The sequence below is a fragment of the Neodiprion pinetum genome, chromosome 4 (genome assembly GCF_021155775.2).
Source record: "Neodiprion pinetum isolate iyNeoPine1 chromosome 4, iyNeoPine1.2, whole genome shotgun sequence".
Taxonomy (NCBI): Eukaryota; Metazoa; Arthropoda; class Insecta; order Hymenoptera; family Diprionidae; genus Neodiprion; species Neodiprion pinetum.
In genome coordinates this window covers 35,216,023-35,228,231 of record NC_060235.2, presented here as the reverse complement: position 1 = coordinate 35,228,231, position 12,209 = coordinate 35,216,023, and the positions used below count along the sequence as shown (strand labels likewise).

General features: G+C 42.0%; 1 protein-coding gene across 1 annotated transcript; it reads left to right on the top strand.

The window, feature by feature from the left end:
* Nucleotides 1-9,469: 9,469 nt before the first annotated feature.
* LOC138190874 (myosin heavy chain, embryonic smooth muscle isoform-like) lies at nucleotides 9,470-11,875 on the top strand. The gene has a single exon (XM_069135413.1). It carries the CDS (start codon nucleotides 9,470-9,472, stop codon nucleotides 11,873-11,875), a length of 2,406 nt encoding a protein of 801 aa, XP_068991514.1.
* Nucleotides 11,876-12,209: the final 334 nt, after the last annotated feature.

Here is a 12,209-nt window from a genome sequence, read left to right as displayed (position 1 = left end):
CCAGCGAGTGAACGAAATGATACAAACTAACCGAATTGCTCGAGTTTTCGAGAGATCCACGTCAAGTGGGTAGGTGGATGAAGGAAGTAACTGTTTTTTAGGATCGAACCGTCACCAACTAGGATCGCGGTTGAGAGTTGATTGAAAAAGTTGCTGCCGATACCATGTACCTCATGATTCGTCAGATGTTCTTTTACGAATGAAAGCACATTTGGCGGGGGTTCGTTTGCGAATTTCATAACTCTTTCAACCTCCATCATACGACAGCGGAAGCATGGACATCTACTTACATCACTCGAACATATTTCAAAAATGATGGTGGTGACTTCGACTATTCTAAGGATTTGTATGCATGCAGCTATTATATTCGGATGAAATACGACGGAGCAGAGTAGAGATGGAGTTACCCCTTAAGCGAGTAAAGATTTCCAGCATTCTGGAGCGTGAAATGAAAGATATTCAGTGATGCAGAAGATGCGTGGTAATCGTAGACGATTGAAAAGTTGTAATGAAAGTGCAACATGGTCGTAGCTTTTAACGTACCTCGGTAAAACTTATTCCTTTTTACGAGGAAACTTATCGTTAGTGAACCGTGACAAAGTCAGGCGGATTGCAGGCCTTTTTTTATTTCTAACATATTTCGATATCAAACCACTCAAATCATCGTTCGAATAAAAAATTACCCCGAAATTGAATTTAAAAATTAATTCAACCGTTACGCATACGGGACTGCGGAATGGTTGCTGGAGACCCTAAATATAAGATTGAGAAATATTTACTAGAGGATGTGTATAATGTTTGAGACGGTGATTATTTATCAACTTCTTGATAAAATTTATTACTACCTAATCCATGCGGATATATCAAGGTATCACGAAGATAAACTTCGGGCAAGAGGGATCTCCGTTACGGCCTCGTTTCCATCCGTGGTGACTAAAATAATGTTTCGAGCCCATTGTTGAAATAATTGCAAAAGAATTAATCCGTCGGTACGACCGACTGCGGAGTCGGCAAAGGTCTGGGGGTGAAATCGTAAAGAGGTTTTATTGCAGAGCGGCATCGAGGAAGGTTGGAAGGGAGGAAGCGGCGGCGCGCGAAGGCGGGTGTCGAGGGTACCGAAGAGTGCCGCGGGCCGGGGGGAAAGGATACTCGGTGCATATTTCGTTGGCAGCAGGTCACAATTTCGTACGTGACGTCACGATTAACCTACATACCACGGAGGAATGTGTGTTACCGAATCGGGGCTCGGAATACACGTATACCTACACGTAGGTGTACGCACTGTCGTGGATATTCAAAGGTTACCCTCAGCCGTATACTCGCGTAGAATTTTCATACGCAGATAAAGGCGTGTTGCGATACTACCGTTCCGTATGAAGCTGAAACTAGCAGCCAGAGTTAGCAGCCAAACGTGTTAAGCTCTTTGGAAATAGAAAAATGCAGTTCAATCTTATCCTTACTTCAAGGTACTTCACCAAATTTTAAGTTGCGGACTTCACTGCCTTATTTAGATGAACGTTAGAACGTTTGGCTGCTAATTCTGGGTGCTAGCTTCAGCCTCGTCCGATCCATTCCTACGGCCTCGCGGATCAAGTGATGTAAAGCACTCTCATCGGCAAGGGAAACCGAACGCACTGGTTGCGAAAGTAACGTACATGTTATCGATTCGCAGGGGTTTTTAACCCCTTACACTTGAAACAATCATCGTTGATGTAGAATTCAACGTATTCAGGTATTCTCGATAATCAAAGATGTATTCGTTTCGATCTTTTGTCAACTCTTGTGGGTTTTTACTGAAATGAGATGGGCGCAGTCTCAAGCTCTTTCACAGTGGTGCCTATGAACTTTTTCATCCTCTTGCTACTGCTTTTCAATCCCTCGATATTTCATCGTACTGGCTCGAACTTCAGAATATTATTTTCATTCGTCAGATACAGCTCTGATCTTACAGCGTAGAGAGATTATGTCGGTGAATCAGGTATTTAATCAATGCCGCTGGGAGATACGCCGATGTATTGAATATCCTATTCAGAGTGAAAGGGTATTGGCCACTTTTATTCCAATCATTGCAAAGCAATTTGCGGACTTTGAAGAACCAGTGATCGGAGGTAATGTTTGGCTCTGGTCAGGGTGGTATTGAAAGCTTTTGTCGGCCCGTTCCGCTTTTTTCACTGCCACCACTTGGGCATTATTAAATGTTGGAATGTAATTCGAAGTTTTTTCCAGTCCGCCGTCATTATTTAGGTACGTGTATGATCTATAATTGATTATATTATGATTTCGTAACATACTAAGAACATTTGCCTTTTCATTCGCTATTATCTAGAAAATTAACGGAAACGTTGAAATCAAAGCTCGTCTATTTTTCAGACTGATACACAGCTTCTAGTTCTGAACTTGCCTCACGTTATACAAGTTAATATTACAAGAGTCAGAAACTCGTTCGCGTCATATTGTAAAATATACTACGTGTTGGTTTTTGCTGAAGAACGCGTTAGGGCCGAGATGATGGAATTCAGTTCGCACGATAATTTGTCTGCCAGTAAAAATAGCGGAGATTTATTTTGCATATAACATTAAATAACTGTACATGTAGATATCTGCTTCCGTAAGTGTCTGGTTAACTTTAAGCTAGCAAATTACAAACGACGGCGGCCACTTAAGATTTGCACGGAGCAATAAACCTGTGAAAGCCGCAAGTTCAAAGATAAACGATGCAAGGGTGTGCGATGTTTACATAAGCTCTTATAGAACTCAGCCTGCTGACGCATGATTAAAAAAAGAAAAAAAAAAATGTCACCACTGTACGTTAACTTTCGAAAGCGATATCATCGCTACCAATTCGTAAAATTGTGCGGCTCATATTTTTGTCAAATGCACTCGTAGAGAAAATATTCTAAGTAGTATATATATATATATATATATATATAATGTCGCTAATGAAAATCGAACGAAAATTACAGGTTTATAGTTAGTTACAAATCAGTGGCATCCTTTTGTGCCGAACCTTTTCTTCAAGAATAAAATTCTAATGTGGATATTCGAACGCTACGAGACCGAAAAGTCCAACTGGTCTAGTTTACCCAAAAAGATCAGATAACAAACTAGCCGCGAAATTGCCTTACTCAACTCTCCCTTTTCTACGACCGTACCTGCAAATTTTGAATAGTCACGAGTACTGACTTATCATGATGCTCGAAAACGGCGTTCAGTGAGTGGAACTACAATGCTGAAAAAATAAACAAAAGTTTTAAATTTGACTATTACTTGCAATCAACTTAGTTACAGGCGATACTCGGCGCATCAAGGCCAAAAGCAATATTTGAATTTCATCACGGTAAGTAATTAAATAACCTTCCGCTCTGGGGATTTCTTCAGTCTCGTACTCCAATCGACAAGAACAAAAGCAACGAGAATTTAAAAATGGATTATCCAGAAACAATATCATTGAAGTATGTGAATATACAGACATATGACGAAATAATTCGATGGAAGTATAAATGAAAAAATGTTATTCATGGGAAAATAATAGCGAATTCTCTCTTTTAATTTTTCCAAGCTTTCCTATTTTCACCTAGCCTCAGTGATCCGCGGTTAATAGGGTATATAATTTTGTATTGAATTAAATCCGAAACGTTTCGCATCAATTAGGTAATTGCTTCATTAAAGCTTCATGCCTTGCTCGGGGAGAGAAACGCTGAGGCGTGTTTCACTGCATTGACAAAGGTGATCCCAATACCGCAGAGAAAATTGAACACAGGACGTCGGCACTTAAATTAATTGATCCAATTATTTGCTGCGAATTTCCGTAGCGTTTCCTGGATAAAGATCTTATCCTCGTAGACAAGGACGAGCGCGTTGCTTTGGTCCATCCACCTGGCATGAATATTCCATTGGATATATTTAATTAAGAACCGCAAACTCCGCGGCAATCCAAAATTCAAATATCACGCTCAACGTCAATAATTATGTCTATCGATTCGCTGAACCGATCGCACAAGGTCGGGATGGCAATCGGCTTGATGAAAATATCCTCGATTCACCGCAGAATAGATAGTGCGAAGCGCGCAAATGACGCTCGGTATACTTAATTTATAGTTTAATCAACTATTTCCTGCGGGTTATCAAGGCTCTGCTCTGTCCACTTGCCAACGATTGTTACCTCTCGCTGAATGGCACTGCGATTATTGACATGAGTTGGGTCAGAAACAGAGAATGACGCGAGTCTTTTGTCGAGGGCAATTACCGCCGGTGATTAAAACCCCATTCAAAACCTCGTGATACACCGAGGTTGGTATCAATAATCAAATTATATAGCTGAGTTTGATAATTGAATCTATCCATCGGGTAATTGGAGAGAACAAACGCCACCTCTGCCCGGGGTGTCAGAATTCTCAGACTTCAATGAAGATCGGTTGTTTGTGATACGGTAGTCTTAAGTCGCGCAGCGCTGTTCGACCTACAGGGTTTTGTTTCGGTTTGAAAGTACGAAGAGAGACTTTTCTATTATTTGATAACCCTCGCAAGATGCCTTGATATTATTAAGTAGCAGCGAACCGCAGTCCCAAAAGGTTGACCGCAACTTCCGTTTCATTTACGCATGTCTGAATAATCTCTTCCCTCAGAAATTAGCTAGGTACCACCCACTGTTTCGGCGCGATGCTCCCACAAAATTTGATCTAAATTCCAGATTAGTTTATTACTCCTTCCATTTCGAGGAAGGAGTGTTTGATCCATAATTCTAGGGAATCCCACAGACAAACTTCGTTTGCTCATGCTATTTGCCCAACGACATTTCTACGATGAGAACTCGTATTTCCGTACTATACGCGTAGAAAAATTGCGACTATAAATTCCTAAAAAGCTACAACGTTTCATCGAATAGCGTTCGATGAGTTTCGTGAACATTGGACTTGTAGAGCCCTATACGACCTTCGGAATCAATCACTAATCAGAAGTAAGAGGTGTCATAAAAATCTTGAATAAGTTCCTTCCGTTCTTCCGCCATCAAAAAGTACTTAATTTAATAAACCAGAAACAAAACGAAGAGTTTTAGTACCGACGTAAACGAACTTGGCACATTTATTGACCTAATCAATCCTATCCAGATAATACGTAGATAAAATCGACAGTTCACAGCAGTCGTTAAACTAATCAGATTGAATGCTGCAGCAAAATTTTGACACCCGTAAACATTTGGAGAAACCATATGAATAAAGCTCAAAGCTCACAATTACGTAAGATTAACGCAATATTAAAGCTTAAGAATAATTGTATAATTGTATTAAGTAAATCAAAAGGTATTTCAAATGTCTGATGGTGTGGATGTGAATGACATGTAAAAGGAGAAAAAATGTTTCTAAAGTCACGATCACCCCAGAAGATGTTATTCTACAACGTAGAACTGCGATGAATAAGTTACGAGTTTCTACCCCAGAGCAACATAACATGACTTATACTACACAGTTGAAGGAAGCAGCATACACGTAAATACTGAATGTAATGATTGAGTGAATTTTGCTTTGAGGAGAGAGACTTTGAAATACGATGAGTGTCAGTTATTGACCTGACCGATTTCTATCATAGTATCCAATCTTATGACTAAGCGCCTAAAAGTTGAAACGACTCTAAGCCCTAGGATTTATTCGCTCAATAAGTTTTGAAATATTGAATGTGAATAAGTTTAACTGACGAGTGGAGAGCACCTCCGAAAATATAACGAAACTAGAACAGAAAAATGACATTCTGTATTGATGCCGTCCAGGATAAGGAGGTCGGAAAGTTTATCGAAAGGAATGGCAGAAATGATGGATTGATACGGATTACGAAGAACTAACAAGCGCTGCTAATCCCTTTTCCACGTTAACGTATTTGGAATGCATCACGACGTAGATACGTGAACTCAAAAATTTTTGTACATAAAAATCTTTCCTTTTCACGAGGCGTGAAGGGAAAAAGAGCGAATCCTCCCCTCTGATATTCACTCGGCTATTCACGTCTGAAAACAAAACAAACATTAAGATGGTCAATAGGAGTACAGTAACGGAAACTTTCGGAACTCATTCACAAAGTGGGTCCGTGCGCGAAAAAAGAGCTCACCTTTCGGAAACTATTGATTCTGCGAGAAGAGAATGAGAGATATCGAGACAAAGTGGGGGATGAAAGGGAAAAGGGCTCTACCGGCGAGAGGATGAAAACAAGGAAGACTGAACGTGACGGCTGCTTTAAGTCCCTGTACTTTCCTCTTCGGCCATTTCTTCTAGTTCTATTTACGCGATATATGCCTCAACATTTTCGTATAAACAAATCATTTGCCTTACGGAGATGAACCGCGTCATTATCTTGGAACGTGACCTTGAATAAATTGGAACAAGACTTAGCTCTGTAATTGTGAATCGCATAGTAGAATACCGAAATTATTCGTAGCATACGAATGTACGTGTGTATATTTCACCGACTATTCACCTACCAATCTTCCAGTCTGATAACAAGGGTTCGATGCTTCGTATTATTCTGACAAAGTCAATTTTCGCATGTAAATAGAACAACGCAACAGGTTACACATTGGTCAGAAATCATAAGTGAGATAGGAACGCGATGAATCACTCTTGACACGCTACTTCGTGAAATATCATCACGGACCGTATCAATAACGCAGCACCCCGTTTTCGACAGCCACTGAATTGACTTTAAATTTTCACTTTCCATTTATGGTCATACAAATATGCCCCCCCCCCCCCCCCCCCCCCCGATTTTCAGGTGCGTGAATTTGACACGAGGAATAAGTGAGATAGAAATTGAATCGCGGACGTTAAAACAGAAGTAAAATAGAATAAAATAGAACACGGATGGGTGGTGGAATTTCGATTCTCATGAAACTGGATGAAGAGAAAAATTCAAAGTAAGTAACCGGTGTTTGTGCGAAGAGTTTTTTCCTAGGCCAGGCAAAGTGTCAAATTCGGCACGAGTCTTTGCTTGACTCGGCCTAACTTCGCGGTCACAACAGATATCTTATAGGAGTTGTTACATCGCTTTGATCAAGAACACGCCGGAGGGCAAATCTTGTTCGCTCGTAGCCGACCCCTTGCGCATCGTAGAAAAAGGGCCCGAATTTACGCGTCTGTCGCGATCAGATTTACGGAGTGTTACCCTCGCGATGACCTCATCGTGTTTTACACAGGCAGTGGGTTTCGTTCCCAGAGACTTTCTGTCCACGTCATGCCAATCTACGAGACACCAGGTGAAAATAAATTGCCCCGCGAGTCAAGTCTGTATTTGTACAGCTCGAGTACTTCGTTTTTCCCCTCGTTTTACAACAGAAAGGATGCCTCACAATTTACCATCGCAAAGAAAAATTGAACAAGATCTCGAACCTTGCTTGGGTACAAGGATAAAATAGAATCCGTAAGCAAGCTGAATAATGGAATCGAAAATGAGAACAGGCTCCGTGTAAAGTTTTTCCTTCATCGTGATAAAAATACGTCAATATTTTCGAGCAATATTCAGGTTACTTATAGTCCGCCACTTTTTACAGGTGTCTACATTTTTACAAATCCTTGAGAGTAATTGAGCAATTTGAATAGGCAGGATGAGGAACGCTGTTACGCATGTTTCTATTTTCATCGACCACAGAGACGCTCGACAAAATTGTTACCTGAAATTTAACAGCAGTTGCATAAAATAAACAGCGAGAATTTTTATTTTCAAAAATGAAAAAAGAAAAACCGTAGGAACAAAACCCTTTGTCTTACTTCATCTAGAAAGGGAAACATGAACGACGCAGACTCAGCTAAGTTTAGTCGTATTTTACCAGCTCTTGTCGTATGTAACCCTATCTAATCTTGTAGTTACTATACATTTAAATCATCTGGAAAACTTCTGAACAATAACACTGTAGAAATAGCTTCGAAGAAGCAAGGAACCGTATTCAAATGCCTCATACACATTTCAAAAGATACCAAAATACGAGCACCTTTCAATTAGCCTAAGAGAAAAAAAAAACCAAATGACGAAGATCGTTGTGACTTTGACCTCGGGATTAATTTTACGACATCCTACGAGGGTCCCAGCGGATGAGATGAAATAAAGAAAGATTCTCGGATAAGGATGAAAATTCCTCCGGTACCCGTTGATGTTTTCGCTGATTTACGCACACTATCTGAAAAAAGACCCTAATTCAAATCTCTTTGGAATTTTTATCCGGCCTACGCAAACGAGAATTTGAATGAATATTGTACATTTTTTAAGCCGGATAAAAAAGCAAGAAAGAAAACTTGAATCACGGTGCTCTCATCGCCTGAACAAAGCCTGTATCAGAATGAATAGCATTAGTTTACCGGAAGGTTTGTCCATTCGAACATGAAAATGGTTTCAACCTGATAATAACTCTGTAGGAGCGGTTCGATCCGATTTTGAATGTTGAACTTTTCACAGAGCGGATCTGAGGGTTTTGAAGAACCATTAAATAACGTCTTTAACTTGGTACACAGAAGAAATAGATCAATATTTGTTATCGTCTGTTCTTGCAGGCTTGCAAGGGATATTCATACCACGAATCACTGTCTCATTATAAATGTGCAGTTACACAATTGCGACGGTCTGATTGATGCCGGCACGCAGCATGAAAGCCTGATATTCAGTAAACAGATTGACGTCGTAGGTCAGCCGTTCCACAGACATATTCATGAGATAGTCACCCAGCGTAGTAGATGATTGCAATTAATCCACTCATGAATTTGTAACTTGATATTGCGGTGCTATAATTACCTTTTGATTGTTAAAGATCCCAGCGCAAATAAACTATGGCACAGCCTCTTTTTACGAAACGAGAAACCACCGAAAAAGTTTCGTCCTTAATTTGAATTATACCTTGTAAATTCAGTGCCTGAATAATTCACAGATCAGGTTATTCTATCTAAGAGGAAATATATACGTATATGTATAAATAATGAGTCAACATATATATTCATGAATTAAAGAAAATAATTGCTACGCAGCTTGTTTAATCAACCGCAGTATACACGAAGGTGGGAATATTCATTTTACACTCAACAACATTCAATCAGTCCACGGTCTGGAAACAAGTCAGCATCTACTCCAACACGCTCGCAAATACGCTTCGTGTTTCAGTGTCAAAATCTGTCAACCTCAACCACTTTTTCGGCCTTACATGATAACAAATCGATAGTAGCAGTAGATCAAATCAACCGAAAATATTGCCCGCCTACAACGGTGGCTGATATGATTCCAGGTAACAGATTTTCGATTAGATTACGTTTCTCTGAATGCCGCGATACGTCAGCACAATAATATCGTATAATTTTTACATGTAAACACAGAATCGAGTCAGCAGTGGGCTACTTACGATCCTTGTGGGGATGTAGTCCTCAACGAGGGCGATATAATTTGTGCAAATGGTTCGATTTTCGGACAGGGCAGATGTGGTCAAGATTCTTAGAAACAAAAAGACATGTCCGATGCGGATGATACGGAAGCTGTTACTCCAATACCAGAAGCAGTGGAAGCGGTAGCGTTACCCAGCAACGACGTACTAACATCAGGAAATGAATTGCCAATCGAATCACCTCAGCCAGACGAAGGCGCTAAGCCGTCGTCGGAGAAGATCAAACCCCCGTCGAACGCGTCGAGCAAACATGAAGCGGGCAATATTGGCAGGAAAAGTAAGGGGGCTGGAGAAACGGCAGAGGGAGGTAAAGAGGCAAAAAAATCGAGCCAAATGGAAAGAAAAAAATTACCGACCTGTCCACCACCGCAGAGTAGGTGCAGGGCACGGTCGCGAGATATGCGCCAGTGTAAGAAACACTATAGAGAAATGATCGGCCAGCACGAGATTCGCAACGATGAATTGGAACAGCGCGAGACGGATCTGCGCCAGCGATTGGAGATGCTGGAATGTTCTATGCCGGCAGTGATGGTTTGGAATATTTGGCGAATGGCACAAGGGGCGCCGGTTTCCCATCTGCGCGACGTAGTTGCAAAACAGTTTCTGGAACCAGCTGCCGGGTTCCCAACTTGCCCAAGCACACCAAGTCAGCACTGGGACTGCAGGGTTCGTGAGGTAGAAGCAGAGCGTAAACAGGCCCATCATCGGGCCGTAGAAGCACGCCAGGTATTGGCGGCAAAAGACGAGGCCCTGAAGACCCAGAAGAAGCAGATCGAGGAGGCCAAGAGGCTGCAAGAAGAACGGAAAACTCAAATCGCCAAGCTTGAGGACGAGGTCAAGCGGCTGCGGGACGCGCTGAAGAAGGCGCAAGGTGATGAGAATTCCTGCGAAACGGGAGAATGCGGGGAAATCCAGTGCCGACAAATGTGGCTTCAGGGAAAAAATAGCATTAGCTCTATTCACTCGACAGATTTGGAGTGCCTCGCACGACTGCAGGATCTAGCGGAAGCCGAACTGTGCATGAAGCGACAGATCGCGGATCTTGAGCGCAGAGAATGCGCGTATATGCGAACTCTTCAGCAGGCGGATGAAATGTGGGCTAAGATGGAAACCGACAACGCCAGTGACTTGGCAAGCCTTCAGGATCAACTGGATGCCAAAATAGCCGCAAATCAACAGCTTGCAGATCGCATTGTCGAGCTCGAAGACGAGATTGAAAAACTGCACACCCAACTCACTAAGGCTACGTTTGCTTTGCAAGAATACAAGGGGAAAACCTTCACAGACGTTGGACTCGGTGACGTGGACATATCAACGAAGGAACAGATCGAACAGATGGAAGGTATCACGAGCATCAAGGGAAGCGAGATGGGCACGGCAAAGCTTGCAGAAGAAGTAATAACGGAGCCTGCTACGACAATCAAACCAACTGAAGAAATTGATCAGACGAAATTGAATCTACCAGAGAATTCAGTCATTACAGCAGAAGAGTCGGTACAAGTTAAACCTGAACTCAATGAAGCGGAAACACAATCGATGGCAATGAAACTTGGTCCAGAAAAGGAAACTTCTACAGAAGAACAAAGCCAGGCACCAGTTGAGATGGTTGAGGGGACTGCCAGGGCTGAGGAAACGGCAACGGTTGCTGAAATCGGTTCAAGAGGATCGATGAAGCAGATGGCCGAGCAGCAACACGGAGTCACTGGACTCGGGCAAGGTCTGAAGCTAGAAGCAGTGCTCTCAGACGAAATCATCGCAGCTACCGAGAGCTCACTCCGTCTTCTTCCGGCCCCCACGAAAGACAGAGATATAGAAGTGCCAGGCACAGGAAAAGCTGCGGAACATTCTTCTGATCAAAAAGAGGCCATCCAAGTGGCTGCCAAGCAAGCTCCCACGCCAGTCGTTGACCGTGTTTCCGATACTACAACAAAAATTTCCATAGAGCCAACGCGTGAGCCACTTGGTGAGAAAACTGCCGAAACGCCCTCCAAGGCGCTCATTCAAGCTCTCCCTGCAGCAGTCTCCGAAGCTATTCTCGAGCCAACTGTCGATACCGTCACTCGTCCAACTGTTGAAGCAAAAGACTTCGAACCACTAATTACAATTGTCTCTCAGCCAATAAAAGCCACCTCTACATCGTCACTCAAACCAGATATCGAGCCTATTCCTACGCCACCCTCTGTACCCACTGTTGAACCCTCCCAAAGACCGACAACCGTGCCAGCTATGGAAGCTGTCCAACCACCACCTCTCGAATTGACAGATGAAACTGGCCACCAAAGAACCCCCGAAGTAGTTGTCGAAGCACTGGCTGTGGGTCCCGACAAGCATGTAGCAAAAGCAGTCGAATCACCCACAGATAACTTTGCAGTCCCAATTCAAACTTTGGTATCGTGGCACAATACTGTCATATATGCTCATAGGCAGATTTCGGTATGTCCAGTGCTTCTTTATTTACTATTCAAATTTTAGTTCTATTTGATTCAGTAATTTAGTAGTCTCATCTATTGATTCTGGAGGGTAACGATATTTTTGGACGATGAAATAATATTTTTACAGATGTGTCCACAATGCTCGTCAGCAAGTGGGAAAATCGAAACAATGCTGAACGAAATGAGAATATTCCTCGGGGTATGTTCGATGAAATACAATTATTGATTTTACGCTGAATAGTGACGGTTAATTCTTATGCAGGATAAAATTCGAAGTCATTAAATATCTGACGCAAGATGAATAAAAAAAAAATTTTCACTGTGGCATATTCATTCGCTGAAAAAGTATGTGCAAATCATATCGCAATAGGTAC

What these genes read in the sequence shown, in the direction of transcription:
- LOC138190874 (XM_069135413.1), top strand. Translation starts at nt 9,470, where the DNA reads ATGTCCGATGCGGATGATACGGAAGCTGTTACTCCAATACCAGAAGCA.